The sequence below is a fragment of the Oncorhynchus mykiss genome, chromosome 1 (assembly GCF_057628025.1).
Source record: "Oncorhynchus mykiss isolate SJ-2025 chromosome 1, ASM5762802v1, whole genome shotgun sequence".
Taxonomy (NCBI): domain Eukaryota; kingdom Metazoa; phylum Chordata; class Actinopteri; order Salmoniformes; family Salmonidae; genus Oncorhynchus; species Oncorhynchus mykiss.
Genome location: NC_143022.1, coordinates 67,700,248 through 67,718,516, shown reverse-complemented (window position 1 = coordinate 67,718,516; position 18,269 = coordinate 67,700,248). Strand labels below are relative to the sequence as shown.

The 18,269-nt window shown below is 43.7% G+C and overlaps 1 protein-coding gene across 4 annotated transcripts in view; it reads left to right on the top strand.

The window, feature by feature from the left end:
- LOC110526894 (inositol polyphosphate-5-phosphatase A) overlaps positions 1 to 18,269 on the top strand; it is a 273,309-nt gene that overhangs the window by 167,462 nt on the left and 87,578 nt on the right. For all 4 annotated transcript variants that reach the window (XR_016496558.1, XM_036982722.2, XM_036982729.2 and 1 more), the window contains exons 7-8: positions 3,163 to 3,215; positions 4,104 to 4,223. Coding sequence is in view for 3 of the 4 variants with exons in the window: in XM_036982722.2 (XP_036838617.1) it covers positions 3,163 to 3,215; positions 4,104 to 4,223 (173 nt within the window). In the remaining variant the exon portion in view is untranslated. The remainder of the gene's footprint in view (positions 1 to 3,162; positions 3,216 to 4,103; positions 4,224 to 18,269) is intronic.

Below are 18,269 nucleotides of genomic sequence, written 5' to 3'. Positions count from 1 at the left end.
CAACAGTTTTTACCTCCAAGCCATAAGATTATTGAACAGGTAATCAAATAGCTACCCAGAATATGTGCATTGTGTGCCCCCCCCAACCCTTCTTTTTACGCTGCTGCTACTCTCTGTTTATCATATATGCATAGTCACTTTAACTATACATTCATGTACATACTACCTCAATTGGGCCGACCAACCAGTGCTCCCGCATATTGGCTAACCGGGCTATCTGCATTGTGTCCCACCACCCGCCAACCCCTCTTTTACGCTACTGCTACTCTCTGTTCATCATATATGCATAGTCACTTTAACCATATCTACATGTACAGTGGGGCAAAAAAAGTATATAGTCAGACACCAATTGTGCAAGTTCTCCCACTTAAAAATATGAGAGGCCTGTAATTTTCATCATAGGTACACTTCAACTATGACAGACAAAATTAGAAAAAAAAATCCAGAAAATCACATTGTAGGATTTTTTATGAATTTATTTGCAAATTATTTGCAAATTACACAAATAAGTATTTGGTCACCTACAAACAAGCAAGATTTCTGGCTCTCACAGACCTGTAACTTCTTCTTTAAGAGGCTCCTCTGTCCTCCACTCGTTACCTGTATTAATGGCACCTGTTTGAACTTGTTATCAGTATAAAAGACACCTGTCCACAACCTCAAACAGTCACACTCCAAACTCCACTATGGCCAAGACCAAAGAGCTGTCAAAGGACACTAGAAACAAAATTGTAGACCTGCACAAGGCTGGGAAGACTGAATCTGCAATAGGTAAGCAGCTTGGTTTGAAGAAATCAACTGTGGGAGCAATTATTAGGAAATGGAAGACATACAAGACCACTGATAATCTCACTCGATCTGGGGCTCCACGCAAGATCTCACCCCGTGGGGTCAAAATTATCACAAGAACGGTGAGCAAAAATCCCAGAACCACGTGAATGACCTGCAGAGAGCTGGGACCAAAGTAACAAAGCCTACCATCAGTAACACACTACGCCGCCAGGGACTCAAATCCTGCAGTGCCAGACGTGTCCCCCTGCTTAAGCCAGTACATGTCCAGGCCCGTCTGAAGTTTGCTAGAGAGCATTTGGATGATCCAGAAGAAGATTGGGAGAATGTCATATGGTCAGATGAAACCAAAATATAACTTTTTGGTAAAAACTCAACTCGTCGTGTTTGAAGGACAAAGAATGCTGAGTTGCATCCAAAGAACACCATACCTACTGTGAAGCATGGGGGTGGAAACATCATGCTTTGGGGCTGTTTTTCTGCAAAGGGACCAGGACGACTGATCCGTGTAAAGGAAAGAATTAATGGGGCCATGTATCGTGAGATTTTAAGTGAAAACCTCCTTCCATCAGCAAGGGCATTGAAGATGAAACGTGGCTGGGTCTTTCAGCATGACAATGATCCCAAACACACCGCCCAGGCAACGAAGGAGTGGCTTCGTAAGAAGCATTTCAAGGTCCTGGAGTGGCCTAGCCAGTCTCCAGATCTCAACCCCATAGAAAATCTTTGGAGGGAGTTGAAAGTCCGTGTTGCCCAGCAACAACCCCAAAACATCACTGCTCTAGAGGAGATCTGCATGGAGGAATGGGCCAAAATACCAGCAACAGTGTGTGAAAACCTTGTGAAGACTTACAGAAAACATTTGACCTCTGTCATTGCCAACAACGGGTATATAACAAAGTATTGAGAGAAACTTTTGTTATTGACCAAATACTTATTTTCCACCATCATTTGCAAATAAATTCATAAAAATCCTACAATGTGATTTTCTGGATTTTTCCTCTCTCATTTTGTCTGTCATAGTTGAAGTGTACCTATGATGAAAATGACCTCTCTCATCTTTTTAAGTGGGAGAACTTGCACAATTGGTGGCTGACTAAATACTTTTTTGCCCCACTGTACATACTACCTCAATCAGCCTAACCTGTGTCTGTATGTAGCATCGCTACTTTTATAGCCTCGCTACTGTATATAGCCTATCTTTTTACTGTTGTTTTATTTCTGTACCTACCTATTTTTCACCTAATATCTTTTTTTCACTTGGTTAGAGCTTTTAAGTCAGCATTTCACTGTAAGGTTGTATTTGGCGCACGTGACAAATAAACTTTGATTTGATTTGAGCTATGCCGATGTTTAAGTTTAACATTCAATTTCAATCTATCTAATGGAATAGAATCCACAGATGGGAAAGTTGATGATAAATACTTTTAGTTATTAGTTATTGACTGACCCGGTCTCTCCAGATCTCCCAACAATACTATTTATACGGTCAATTTTAGAGAAGTGTTATGCATTTTCAGACATTCCTGAATCTGAGACCAGAAACAGTCTACCTGAGGGCAATACCAAAATAAATGGTCTTGATTCTGTATTCTCACTGCAAAATCTGCAGAGCTTCGATGATTTTATGCCCCAAATATTCAACATTTTGTTGGTGGCAAGAATTCTATATAATAATTTTAGCTGAAAAGCACAAAGTCTTGAATCTTGCGTCGTTTTATATATCAACTTAACCCTGTAACATGGAATCGGTGCATCAAAAATCTCTTCCCAACTATTTTGTCATCTGTATGGTACAACTGTCAACATCCTGGTCCTCAAATGAAACTGGTACACTTTCCTATTTATGCTATTTTTATTCCTCCGCCAGTTTTGATCTTTGATATTGGGCAGACAGACCAGTTCCCTACCTCCTCCCGCTGTAATCAATTGGTTGTAATCTTAGATTGAGCAGACCTTCCCATGCAATTCCCATACAACTCCATGAAAGGCAACTCTACATTTCCAATTTTCAATATAATTTAAAAACAAAATACCCTTTTCAAACAACTTTCCCATAAATACAGGTATTTTATCAATCAGCACATTTGAGTTCAGCCAAAGCATTTGTTCTATTTTTTTCAGGGGGTGAAATTGAAATTGTAGCCCGCTCTGCATTGCTTGTTTAAAAAAAAGAGAGATACTTTGAAAAAAGTATCAATTTCAGTTAATCGAAAATGAGACATGACAATCTGCAAAAAGGCAATTTTTAAACAATGGATTCGTTTTTTTTAGTAATCAACTTGAGAACCATTTGGGGTGCACTGCAGTAAGGTCCAATTCCATGCGATCCATGCTCACATTCAGTCGGCATGATGTCTCCCTCTGTTACAGTGCAAGTGGTCCAGAAAAGGCTTCATCAGGACGAGATGGGCTCTGGCTGACTGGTGAGTTTCTAAGACATCTCATTACACCTCAAACTACACATACGATCAAACAGAATTTCTCAGCTTTTCATTGAGGTGCATTTTAGGGTCACATCCAGCTGTGACTACCCATGAAGTCTAGCAGTATCACCCGGAGTACCTGTCACTTTGGCTTTACCCCACTATCCATAGGCTATATACCAGGGGGCTTTGCAGGTCCCGGTCCAGTCTTCATAGAGAGGCAAGGTAGAGTCAGTCTTCCCTAGAGAGAGAGAGAGGCTTTACTTCTCTCCCCATCCCGGGATTAGATTAGACGTAATCTTGTTAGCCAAGCAGTTGCATATGACAGATGACAGAAAACATTACATGCAATTGAACCTGTGTGAGATGAATACAAACGTTTTGAGAGGGAGGGATGGAGGAGGGAGGGGGTTGTAATCGAATAGAAGGATGACATGAGAACAAAAAGGGCTGAAACGGTAACACTCTAATAGAGACAGGCATGACGCGGGACAGGGATCTGAAGGGAGAGACCGAGAGAGGGACGGGGATGAGAGAGCGAGGGGGAGATTGACAGGGATGGGAGCGAGGGACACGGATGAGAGGGACATTTTACCTATATATTTAGAAGTTTGTCAGCAGGAGAAGCGTCTTGAGGTGAGACATCCACTCTCATTTACAGAGATCGATATATAGTCAATAGTGGATCAATGAGACATGCTTAGCAGCATTAGCACCACTAGGTGTAAAGTGGACATGTCACTCAGCCTGTAGGGCAACCAGGCAAATTAAACGAACTGCTCCATTCACAGAACCAAATGTATATCACTGGTCCACAGGCCACGGGGTCAATCATGTGATTCAGGTGTCTCAAACTCAAATATCCTGGTCTTTCGGTCTCCCCCACAGTGCCTTTGACCTGGTCAACATCCACCTGTTCCACGATGCCTCCAACATACTGGCCCGGGAGAAGAGCCCCTCTGTCTACTCCGGGATGAGACAGAAGGCCCTTGGCTTTGTTTTAGACAGGTGACTGGCACTCTCCTCTCACCCATTCGCTCATCGCTCATCTCACCATTATCTCCAACCACCCTCTCAGCACCCTCTTCCTCTCTCCTTTACCAATCTCACCATCTCTCCTCTCACCATCCTCTCCGTTCTTCTTTTCCACTCGACCCTGAGCAACACACTCGCCTCTCTGCCGGGCAGAGAATCCTTCACCCAAGACCCCACTAAGCAAACAGGGGAGCCGTTCCAGCTAACATGCTAATGTGATTTATGTGGTCTCCATTTACGGTGGAGCCGGATGATGGAGTGTGTTAAAGCAGCCCCTGCTCACTACCTGGTCATGCTAACACTGAGTAGAAGCTATGTAGCAGCCCTGCATTATGTGACCCCCCACCTATGAAATCAAATCTGAATGCACAGCGTCTTTCACCTCCTTCCACTTTGAATCACTGCGTACATATGGCCGGCATATATTATGAAGGGTTTTGACACCTTGTGAATTACGAGCTGTGTTTTATGCATTTCAAAGCTCATATTTACCCTCTCCTTGATTCTTTCATTTGATGAAAGAATGCTCTGCGTTTAATGGACAGGGAAGTGGGGGTGTTTGAGGAATATGACAGCTTTTGCCATTTTTATGAAGCCATAATTTCCCTGGATTTATCGGTGTAATGAAGTTTCAAAAGGACCTTTCTTGTTGCTTACGTTGAGGGTTTTGACCGTATTTTCTCAGCTTTGGTCATGCTCTTGAAGTTGATTTTTTTTTAAAGTCATCTCATAAATACGGCTAAATGTCACATTTTCTGCTGGAGGTTGAATAGCGCTGGGCTGGTGAGTGGCAGTTTCCACGCTCCCCTCTTTTAAATCCCCTTGTGCTCAGAAGGTATCCTTTGCTGGTAATTCCTGGGACATATCATTAAAAGGTGACAATGGCAGGGTATTTTTTCCTTTTTCCGGGAGGTGGGAGGGGTAACCTAGGGGGATGGGTTGTGGGATGGGTGGGAGGTGTAGGCCTATGTTCCGGCTAGGCTGGCATCTCATGCAGGGGGTGAGGGGGGGGGGGGGGGCATCGCGCCTCAACCACTCACTTTGGGGAAACACTCGGGCGCAGATCCGGACAGCCAGAGAGAGTGAAAGAAGCTGGCTGGGGCGGGGGGAGGCATACAAAAGGCTCTGGGATCTGTTAGGGGCAGTGAATAATGTGCTGCTCCTTTCACAGGGGCTGCTAACCTTTTGGCAGCCACCAGTGAACTCCATTCTCCTCTGCCGATCGGGGAAGACAATGTGCCCAGGCCCGGCTTTGAATGAAGTGCTACCACCAACAGTGTTCCCATTCAGAGGCCGGTTGGGAACCGTCTTTTTGGCCATTGTCCTAACTCTGACTCCTACCCCAGAAAGAGAGAAGGGAAAGGGTGAATATCTATAGCCAAGGCCCCCTCTCTTTCCCTCCCTCCCTCTCTCTGAGCTCTAATCTCTCATTGTGGGGAGGGGGAGTGGACAACACCAGCTGAGATCCAGAGGGGCTGTTGGTGCAGGAGCCTGGTCAGTGATCTAGCCTAAGGAGCAAGCTCCATGGCTGGGCCCAACCTTAGCCCCTTCCCTTATCTTGGGCCCAGGCTAATATTGCAGCTTACGGCCCATTGAAAACACATCTGATAAGCCCTTTCCTCTGTGGCCCTTTTAACTGCTAAACAGTGTTTATCTCCAAAGCCCTTCAAGGCCTCCAGGGAACAATGATAAGAAGGAACAGCGTTTAGCCAGCCAAACCTCTCCATTGAGTCACATCAAAAAGGCACTCCTCTGGTCTCCGGCTGATGTGGGGCCAGCAACTTCATGGGAGCCTGTTTGAAATGTAAACCCTCCATGCTTGTTTTTATTCCTCAACACCATCCCCTTTGAAGACTGAAATATGAGCATCAAATGGCACCTAACGTTATTTAGGTTATTTACTCTGTTTATTCATATGCGTATTGCTAGACAACCATTTGGAGGTCTTGCCATAATTTTTCAAGTAGATTTAAGTCAAAACTGGAACTTTGCCACCCAGGAACATTCATTGTCTTCTTGGTAAGCAAGTCCAGTGTCGATTTGGCCTTGTGTTTTAGGTTATTGTCCTGCTGAAAGGAGAATTCATCTCCCAGAGTCTGGTGGAAAGCAGACTGGACCAGGTTTTATGGGTACCTAACCGACTGCTATTTTGTTTGTTTTTTCGCATTGTTTGTATCTCAATATGTACATAATGTTGCTGCCACCAGCGATTACTCACCTCGAACTGGACAAATAATTTTTCTTTAATGAGTTTGACAAGAAGGATATACTGTTTTGTCAAGACAAGGCCCAAATCCCCATCATCAGTGTGAAGAAAAGACTGAGAAAAAGGAGGAGGGCGGGGTGCCTTGTAAGAATTGGCTGATGAGTAGGTAAACCACCACTTCCCTCCGTATTATTGGCCAACGTGAAATCATGGAAAACAAACTGGACGATCTACAATTAAGACTTTCCTACCAACGGGACATTAAAAAAGATAATATCTTATGTCAACATTCACAAAGCCGCAGGGCCAGACGGATTACTGAGACGTGTACTCAAAGCATGTGCGGACCAACTGACAAGTGTCTTCACTGACATTTTCAACCTCTTCATGACTGAGTCTGTAATACCTACAAGTTTCAAACATACCACCATAGTCCCTGTGCCCAAGAAAGTGAAGGTGACATGCCTAAACGATTACCACCCCGTAGCACTCACGTTGGTAGCCACGAAGTGCTTTGAAAGGCTGATCATGGCTCATATTAACACCATAATTTTGGAAACCCTAGACCCACTCCAATTCGCATACCGCGCCAACAGATTCACAGATGACACAATCTCAATCGCACTCCACACTGCCCTTTCCCACCTGGACGAAAGGAACACCTATATGAGAATGCTGTTCATTGACTACAGCTCAGCATTCAACACCGTAGTGCCCACAAAGCTCATCACTAAGCTAAGGACCCTGGGACTAGACACATCCCTCTGCAACTGGAGATTGGACTTCCTGATGGGTCGCCCCCAGGTGGTAAGGGTAGGCAACAACACATCTGCTACGCTGATCCTCAACACTGGGGTCCCTCAGGGATGCGTGCTTTGTCCCCTCCTGTAATTCCTGTTCCCTCACGCCTGTGTGGCCATGCACAACTACAACATTAAGTTGACTCAGTTACACCAGCTCTGTCAGGAGGAATGGGCCAGAAGCTTGTGAAAGGCTACCTGAAACATTTGACCCAAGTAAAACAATTTAAAGGCAATGCTACCAAATACTAAATGAGTGTATGTAAACTTCTGACCCACTGGGAATGTGATGAAATAAATAAATGCTGAAATAAATAATTCTCTCTACTATTATTCTGGCATTTCACGTTCTTAAAATAAAGTGGTGATCCTAAGACAGGGAATTTTTACTAGCATTAATTGTCAGGAATTATGAAAAACTGAGTTTGAATGTATTTGGCTAAGGTGTATGTAAACTTCTGACTTCAACTGTACATTGACCCCCCCACCCCCTTTGTTTTTACACTGCTGATACTTGCTATTTATTATCTATGCATTGTCACTTACAAATTACCTCTACTAACCTGTACCGCTGCACATCGACTTGTTACCTGTATCTCCTGTATATAGCCTCGTTATTGTTGTAAGTTTCTTGTTACTTAAAAAAAAAAAAATCATAGTAGTTTATGTAGTAATTATTATCTTAACTCTATTTCTTGAACTGCATTGTAGTTTTGATTCTAAGCGAAGCATTGGAATACCTCACTGGCCTTTGTGGTTGAATCTGTTTGAAATGTACTGCTCGTCTGAGGGACAGATAGTTATTGTATGTGTGGGGTACAGAGATGAGGCAGTCACTCAAAAATCATGTTAAGCACTATTATTGCAACTTATTTTGTGAATTGTTAAGCACATTTTTGCTCCTGAACTTATTTGGGCTTGCCATAACAAAGGCGTGCGATACTTACTGACTCAAGACATTTCTGCTTTTCATTTTTTATTTTTTTTGTAAATATACATTTGAAATTAACATAATTCCACTTTCACATTAGGTTGTGTTGTGTGTAGGCCATTGACAAAACAATCCAAATGTAATACTTTTTATATTCTGGCTGTAAAAACAAAATGTGGAAAAAGTCAAGGGGTGTGAATACTTTCTGAAGGCATTGTAACAGTGATTCCTCATGAGACCCTTACAGCCCCTTTTTCCTGTCTATCTGTGTAAGAGGGCTGACGTGTTATGCTCGACACACTCATTTTCTCCACAAAACACCAGAAATTTGCCAAAACGAGTAGAACCAGCTCACTTGCTTTTACACTATTTTGACCATTAGATGTTTAATATACTTTATACAGTGCGTTTGGAAAGTGTCCAGACACCTTTAACCTTTCCCACATTTTGTTACGTAGATTAAATAAGAAATGTTCCTCCTCAATCTAAACACAATACCCCACAATGACAAAGCAAAAACAGTTTTTTTTTACATTTTAGCAATTGTTTAAAAGTAATTAAACGAAATACCTTATTTACATACCTATGCTATGAGATTTGAAATTTAGCTCCGGTACATCCTCTTTCCATTGATCATCCTTGATGTGTCTACAACTTGATTGGGGTCCACCTGTGGTAAATTCAATTGTTTGGACATGATTTGGAAAGGCACACACCTGTCTATATAAGGTCCCACAGTTGACAGTGCGTGTCAGAGCAAAAACAAAGCCATGAGGTTAAAAGATTGTGTCGAGGGGCATCTGGGGAACGGTACCACAAAACTTCTGAAGTTGCCCAAGAACACATTCTAAAATGCAAGAAGTTTGGAACCACAAAGACTCTTTCTAGAGCTGGCTGCCCGGCTAGTGCATTTGGGGGAGAATGGCCTTGGTCAGGAAGGTGACTAAGAACCCAATGGTCACTCTGACAGAGCTCGAGAGTTCCTCTGTGGAGATGGTTTTCCTTCTGGAAGGTTGTCCCATCTCTATAGCACTCCACCAATCAGGCCTTTATGGTAGAGTGGCCAGACGGAAGCCACTCCTCAGTAAAAGGCACATGACAGACCGCTTGGAGTTTGCCAAAAGGCGCCTAAAGGACTATGACCATAAGAAACGAGATTCTCTGATCTGATGAAACCAAGATTGAACTTGTTGACCTTAATGCCTAGAGGAAACCTGACACCATCCCTACGGTGAAACATGGTGGTGGCAGCATCATGCTGTGGGGATGTTTTCAGCGGTAGGAACTGGAGACTAGTAATGATCGAGGGAAAGATGAGTGGAGAAAAGTACAGAGATCCTTGATGAAAACCTGTTCTAACGCACTCCAAAGGACCTCAAATTGGGGCGACGGTTCACCTTCCAAACGGGCAACAACTCTAAGCACACAGCCATGACAGCGCAGGAGTGGCTTTGGGACAAGTCTCTGAATGTCCTTGAGTGGACCAGCCAGAGCCCGGATTAGAACCTGATCGAACATCTCTGGAGAGACCTGAAAATAGCTGTGCAGCAAAGCTCCCCATCCAACCTGACAGAGCTTGAGAGGATCTTCAGAGAAGAGTGGGGTAAACTGCCCAAATACAGTTGTTACAAGCTAGTAGCGTCATACCCAAGAAGACTCGATGCTGTAATCGCTGCCAAAGGTGCTTCAAAAAATTACTGAGTAAAGGGTCTGAAATAAATGTTTTAAAACCTGTTTTTGCGTATTCATTATGGGGTATTGTGTGTAGATTGATGGGGAAAAAATGATTTAATACATTTGAGTGTGTGTGTGTGTGTGTAAATACAGTGCCTTGTGAAAGTATTCGGCCCCCTTGAACTTTGCGACCTTTTGCCACATTTCAGGCTTCAAACATAAAGATATAAAACTGTATTTTTTTGTGAAGAATCAACAACAAGTGGGACACAATCATAAAGTGGAACGACATTTATTGGATATTTCAAACTTTTTTAACAAATCAAAAACTGAAAAATTGGGCGTGCAAAATTATTCAGCCCCTTTACTTTCAGTGCAGCAAACTCTCTCCAGAAGTTCAGTGAGGATCTCTGAATGATCCAATGTTGACCTAAATGACTAATGATGATAAATACAATCCACCTGTGTGTAATCAAGTCTCCGTATAAATGCACCTGCACTGTGATAGTCTCAGAGGTCCGTTAAAAGCGCAGAGAGCATCATGAAGAACAAGGAACACACCAGGCAGGTCCGAGCTACTGTTGTGAAGAAGTTTAAAGCCGGATTTGGATACAAAAAGATTTCCCAAGCTTTAAACATCCCAAGGAGCACTGTGCAAGCGATAATATTGAAATGGAAGGAGTATCAGACCACTGCAAATCTACCAAGACCTGGCCGTCCCTCTAAACTTTCAGCTCAAACAAGGAGAAGACTGATCAGAGATACAGCCAAGAGGCCCATGATCACTCTGGATGAACTGCAGAGATCTACAGCTGAGGTGGGAGACTCTGTCCATAGGACAACAATCAGTCGTATATTGCACAAATCTGGCCTTTATGGAAGAGTGACAAGAAGAAAGACATTTCTTAAAGATATCCATAAAAAGTGTAATTTAAAGTTTGCCACAAGCCACCTGGGAGACACACCAAACATGTGGAAGAAGGTGCTCTGGTCAGATAAAACCAAAATTGAACTTTTTGGCAACAATGCAAAACGTTATGTTTGGCGTAAAAGCAACACAGCTGAACACACCATCCCCACTGTCAAACATGGTGGTGGCAGCATCATGGTTTGGGCCTGCTTTTCTTCAGCAGGGACAGGGAAGATGGTTAAAATTGATGGGAAGATGGATGGAGCCAAATACAGGACCATTCTGGAAGAAAACCTGATGGAGTCTGCAAAAGACCTGAGACTGGGACGGAGATTTGTCTTCCAACAAGACAATGATACAAAACATAAAGCAAAATCTACAATGGAATGGTTCAAAAATAAACATATCCAGGTGTTAGAATGGCCAAGTCAAAGTCCAGACCTGAATCCAATCGAGAATCTGTGGAAAGAACTGAAAACTGCTGTTCACAAATGCTCTCCATCCAACCTCACTGAGCTCGAGCTGTTTTGCAAGGAGGAAAGGGAAAAAACTTCAGTCTCTCGATGTGCAAAACTGATAGAGACATACCCGAAGCGACTTACAGCTGTAATCGCAGCAAAAGGTGGCGCTACAAAGTATTAACTTAAGGGGGCTGAATCATTTTGCACGCCCAATTTTTCAGTTTTTGATTTGTTAAAAAAGTTTGAAATATCCAATAAATGTCGTTCCACTTCATGATTGTGTCCCACTTGTTGTTGATTCTTCACAAAAAAATAGTTTTATATCTTTATGTTTGAAGCCTGAAATGTGGCAAAAGGTCGCAAAGTTCAAGGGGGCCGAATACTTTCGCAAGGCACTGTATATAAACTCAGCAAAAAAAGAAACCAGCAACAACATCGCCTATGGGCACAAACCTATCTTCGCTGGACCATACAGGACTGGCAAAAAGTGCTCTTCACTGACAAGTCGCGGTTTTGTCTCATCAGGGGTGATGGTCGGATTTGTGTTTATCGTCTAAGGAATGAGCGTTACACCGAGGCCTGTACTCTGGAGCGGGATCGATTTGGAGGTGGAGGGTCCGTCATGGACTGGGGCAGTGTGTCACAGCATCATCGGACTGAGCTTGTTGTCATTGCAGGATATCTCATTGCTGTGTGTTACAGAGAAGACATCCTCCTCCCTCATGTGGTACCCTTCCTGCAGGCTCATTCTGACATGAACCATCAGCATGACAATGCCACCAGCCATACTTCTCATTCTGTGTGTGATGTCCTGCAAGACAGGAATGTCAGTGTTCTGCCTTGGCCAGCGAAGAGCCCGGATCTCAATCCCATTGAGCACGTCTGGGACCTGTTGATTCAGCGGGTGAGGGCTATGGCCATTCCCCCCAGAAATGTCTGGGAACTTCCAGGTGCCTTGGTGGAAGAGTGGGGTAACATCTCACATCAAGAACCAGCAAATCTGGTGTAGTCCATGAGGAGGAGATGCACTGCAGTACTTAATGCAGCTGGTGGCCACACCAGATACTGACTGTTACTTTTGATTTTGACCACCCATTTGTTCAGGGACACATTATTCAATTTCTGTTAGTCACATGTCTGTGGAACCTGTTCAGTTGTTGAGTCTTGTTATGTTCATACAAATATTTACACATGTTAAGTTTGCTGAAAATAAGCGCAGTAAACAGTGAGAGGATCTTTCTTTTTTTTTGTAGAGTTTATATATACACACATTACCGTTCAAAAGTTTTTGGTCACTTAGAAATGTCCTCGTTTTTGAAAGAAAAGCACATGTTTTGTCCATTAAAATATCAAATTGATCGGAAATTCATTGTAGACATTGTTCATGTTGTAAATTACTATTGTAGCTTGAAACAACTGATTTGTAATGGAATATCTACGTAGTCAGAGGCCCATTATCAGCAACCATCACTCCTGTGTTCCAATGGCACGTTCTGTTAGCTAATCCATGTTTAACATTTTAAAAGGCTAATTGATCATTAGAAAACCCTTTTGCAATTATGTTAGCATAGCTGAAAACTGCTGTTCTGATTAAAGAAGCAATAAAAAAAACGTGCCTTCTTTAGACTAGTTGAGTATCTGGAGCATCAGCATTTGTGGGTTCGGTTACAGGCTCAAAATGGACAGAAACAAATTACTTTTACTTTCTTTATTCTTGTTCTCAGAAATTGCTAAGAAACTGAAGATCTCGTACAACACTGTGTACTACTCCCTTCACAGATCAGCGCAAACTGGCCCTAACCAGAATAGAAAGAGGAGTGGGAGGCACCGGTGCACAACTGAGCAACAGGACAAGTAACATTAGAGTGTCTAGTTTGAGAAACAGACGCCTCAAAATCCTCAACTGGCAGCTTCATTAATAGTATCCACAAAACACCCGTCTCAACGTCAACAGTGAAGAGCCGACTCCGGGATGCTGGCATTCCAGGCAAAGTTCCCTCTGTCCAGTGTCTGTGTTCTTTTGCCCATCTTAATATTTTATTTTTATTGGCCAGTCTGACATATGGCTTTTTCTTTGCAACTCTGCCTAGAAGGCCAGCACTCCGGAGTCGGCTCTTCACTGTTGACGTTGAGACTGGTGTTTTGCAGGTACTATTTAATGAAGCTGCCAGTTGAGAACTTGTGAGGCGTCTGTTTCTCAAACTAAACACTAATGTACTTGTCCTTTTGCTCAGTTGTACTTGTCCTCTTGCATGTCCTTGTGTGTTGCTTATGGTCCAGATTACAATGTTAGGTAGCTACCTAGCTGCGCTAATGTTGCTATTTTGTTGAAAGTCCTTGTTGATACTAGCCAGATGGCCCAGCTAGATAACTACCTAGCAAGATGACGAAGAAACAGTTGAATTCAATCTCCATAATCCCGTACTGACAGTGCCAGCTTGTAGCCAAATGTTTAGCTAGCTAGCTAATGTTAGCATATTCATAGCTGCCGATTTATGACAAAGACCATGCACTAACACAGGCAGTTGTTTCGTGGAAACTAATCTGTGATTTAATTATAATGGTGTGTAGCTTACATTGCATATAAAGAGTGACTGGCTCATAACATTTAACTGTGGATGTTTGGAGAAAATTCCCAATTTTTATTGTTTCTCCTGTTGGCTTCCCCAAATGCTCTCTGATTGGCTTAAAGACAAGTTATCGGCCACTGATGAGCGTTCTGATTTTACAAGTATAAACGTCAGGTTCGTCGCTACCAGGTCGGCACGCAGCAGGTACCGCTTTCTTTCTAGCAAGAGAAGGAACAACCTCCCACTGTGATAAGTACCTATCAGCAGTCTATTGGCAGTGAGATTCATGCTTTAGATTCTGTGTGTTGTAAAATGCCAACTTGTTCCGCCAAGGACTCGTGATGTAAGGAGGACACTGAGATGATGTGCTAATTCAGAAGTCAGGGCCCTGACCAAGAGGATAGGAAGCAGCCTGCCAAGAGCCATGTGAAAAGATAGCCATGAGATAAAATCAACACAAATCGTGTTGTTCCTTTTTTATTCTTCCCCTTTCAGAGTGGCTGTCCCAGTTCAGGAGAGAACACTTTTACATTACAACTGTGAAATCCTGGCATGAAGACCCCCTTTGTTCCCCGCCATTATTTTCACACAAATATAGTCCATTGTCACACAGCTGAAGTTAATTTGATCAACATTGGAGACATTGAACTGTTTTGTTTGCTGAAAAGGCTTGTTTCATGCTCATTTTCAGGCCATTGAAAAGCAATGATTGGCAGAAAAATAATGTTGCCGTTAACAATTCAGGGCAATTAGTTTCCCAGGGGGAAGCAGTGGGCCGAACTGGCCACCATACAGCAATTCATTGTCATTTTATGGACGGTCATCAGTCAACTGTCAGAGCGTCTCAAAGAGCCCTCCAATCTAAATGTTTCCCTTTAGGCTTTTCCCAGAACAACGGGCTGAAAGAGGAGCGAAAGAAGAGCCTGTTTCCAGGCAATAGACATGTTCAGCTGGAAGGAGAACTGAATAATTGCAGGGAGATCCTCCATAAAAGCCGGATTAATTTATTAGACAGGGTTGTGTGTGCGTGTGCGTGTGTGCGCATGTCAGACAAAATGTATGAATGAGTGTTTAAGTGGAGGTGTGGTGAATTAATTTGTGTTTATTTACTTTTTAGAGCATCTGATTGACTCAGCATTTATGCTTATGACTTAATTGGCTGTGCATGCAAGCACCTGCTGTGACCTGTGTGTTTGTGTGGCACAGAGAATACTGAGGATGCTGCTTCATGTCATTCAGTAGAGACTGAGAGGGGAGCATGTGCTCGCCTTTGGGTTGTGTTTAGGGGCTAGTGGATCTGCTAGGGCCCATATATAGCCCTTCATGGGGGGTACTAGGGTGAGCTGGGGTGAGAGGGGTGTCAATGTGTGACTCTGTGAACTACCTCCTCACCCTGGGAGGCCTGGGGCAGCAGGGGTTAATCCCCAGTCAGTCTCCACTGATACCTCTCTCTCCCAGTATAGGACTAGTTCATAAGCAAGTAGCTACTATTAGCTCTGCAGCGATGGGAATTAAAGTACCTTCAACAATTAAGTACTGTGTATTGGCTACAGCCATTTACCTAGTTATGTTCCTGCAGAATAGAGATCGGCAGAAACGAGGTGCTATTATTGGTTCACAGGCTGTAAGATTTTTGGACTGAGTGGCTCCCATAGTGTATCTGGCAGATGTGAACCACTGCTGAGGAGAGATTGAACAGGCTTGTTTCTCCACCCATACCAGTCTGCAGAACTCCACCAGATCCAGTGGCCCACAACCTTCCTTCCTGGGTTTTTTTGGGGTCCCTATTAGAAATTCTTGGGGTTTGACGTTGTTGGGTTGGCTTATCCTTTAACCTCTGTGTGACCGCGACACCCTACCAACACCGCCCTTCTGGCCTGACTCAACTGGGAGAGTTGGGTAGGGTGGTTGAAGTGGTTCATGGGGGCTTGTAGGGAGCGATCGCCCCTGGGAGTCACAGGTCACATCATGGGTCCTCCCCTGTCCCATTGAGCCAGACGTCAAAAAGCACATTCTTCACAATGTTAACATTCTCCCAAATTCTCAAAACCACGCTTACAATGGATGACTCTGCATTTGGCTTTTGCATTGTACCGTTGAGTTTTGTTGAGTTGAATTTGACTTGCCAAGTCATGGTAAGTCATCTTGTCAATCTCGTATTGACATCGACCCCCAGTTGAAGAGTGTAATCCTAACAGCCTGTCTATTACAACTCAGATGAACTGTCTGTCGATCACTCTCAAGAATATTTTTTGGGGTGTGTGTGTAGAGTTATATTACCATGTAAGAGAGAATAACTAAACCGTGTGTGTGTGTGAGAGAGAGGAATGTGCTCCAGGTGCTTTGTGCAGCTGCGGTAGGGGGCCTGGGAGCAGAGTTAAGGACCATGTTATAAATTAGCGGCTGACCCTGTCTTTGTGTGGCCCTACGAAGGCCTGACTGATAGCCCCCCCCCTCCCTCAGTGAGAACGGTCCCTGTGAAGAGCCTTTATCAGGGGTGTCACCGTGCGATGAATTGGCTGGGGGGAAGCATGTTTATAGACTGTGTAAAGAAGTGCGTCTTTGTGTGGGAATGTCGCTGACACTCTTACAGTTTGCTTGAATGAACTGTGATGACGCGGCTAATGGGGCCCCCGCTGAGGGTCCTGCAGGGGGCCCCCGGGACCCCCCACCACAGCCCCATTCACGCTCAGTCCGCTGTGTCTAATGTGTCGATTCTTCGGGCCGCCACAAAGGCCAAGCAAAAGTCAACTTTCACACCAGCGGGTCACCACAAGTGCTTTAGGAAACTATCGTGTAAACAGTGTTACCTTCTGACCTGCCGCTGATACCTTAGCTCTGCAGACAAAACGTCCAAGGCTCTGGCATTAGACATGGCTATTAGAGGGATGAAGCTGTGGGCTGGCTCAGCACAGCACTGGGCCCCGGGGAAACACACTGGGGAGAGAGGCAATGTCTTAGTCGTCTCTATCTGTTTTCTCTCTCTTTCCTTTCTCCTCTCTCTCGCCACACTGATTTTCTTCTCCATTTTATCCCCCCCCGTCCCATCCTCTCTTCATGCTCATTCTCCTCTCTCGCAACTCTCTTTACTCCCTCTTTTGCTATCTTTCTCTCGCTCTCTCTTTCTCGCTCTCTATCTCTCCTATGTACACGTGCTCTATAAGCTTTTTGGAATTAGCAAAAAACTATTTTTTATAATCATAATAAATGTATTTTATATAGCGTTCTTCATTACAAACAAGAATCTCAAAGTCACTTTGAAAAGAAAAACTGTCGGGATCTGGCAGTTCATGTTTATTGGTCTTCCACAGCTTCAGATGTCTAACCAGTTCGAAAAGGCAATCAGTAGCAGTAGATTAAATGTATTTGTCCTCAAAAACGACTTTATGTTGAGTGCCTTTGATGGACTGCACGTGCGCAGTTCGGCGCGAGACGACCGTTAGACCCGATGACGTGGTTCTATGCATGAGCTCAGCTAGCCAACATTGCCTACAAGCGTGATCGGGATTTCTAGATATCTTCATACTGTACTGTCTTTACATTAACTAGGGCTGTGACGGGAATTGTATAACCGTGCAACTGACGGTTATGGATGTAGACCGTCATGAAAATGAAATAAGTCAAACCCTTTTGAATTGGCCTGCATTCATTTTTTTTTTACAACTTTAGTTCCATGCAAATAAACTTTACCTAATAGTGAGAGTGTTTATTTGCTAACTTAGTCTGTCTATTAAACTTTCTTAATTTACTCCTTTTGCTTACTGTCCTTTGATGCTCGAGCAGCTAATAAATACAATTGTATAAGTCACATGCACTGAATACAACAGTGAAATGCTGATAAGAATAAGATATAAAAATAACAAGTAATTAAAGAGCAGCAGTAAAATAACAATAGCAAGACTATATACAGGGGGGTACCGATACAGAGTCAATGTGTGTGGGCACCGGTTAGTTGAGGTAGTATGTACATGTAGGTAGAGTTATTAAAGTGACTATGCATAGATGACAAGAGAGAGTAGCAGGGGTGTAAAGAGGTGGTGGGGTTGGGAGGCACTGCAAATAGTCTGGGTAGCCATTTGACTAGATGTCCAGGAGTCTTATGGCTTGGGGGTAGAAGCTGTTTAGAAGCCTCTTGGACCTAGAATTGGCGCTCCGGTACCACTTGCCGTGCGGTAGCAGAGAGAACAGTCTATGACTTAGGTGTATGGAGTCTTTGACCATTTTTAGGACCTTCCTCTGACACCGCCTGGTATAGAGGTCCTGGATGGCAGGAAGCTTGGCCCCAGTGATGTACTGAGCCATTCGCACTACCCTGTGTAATGCCTCTTGCGGTCGGAGGCCGAGTCAAGATGCTCTCGATGGTGCAGCTGTAGAACCTTTTGAGGATCTGAGGACCCATGCCAAATCTTTTCAGTCTCCTGAGAGGGAATAGGTTTTGTCGTGCCCTCTTCACAACCGTCTTGGTGT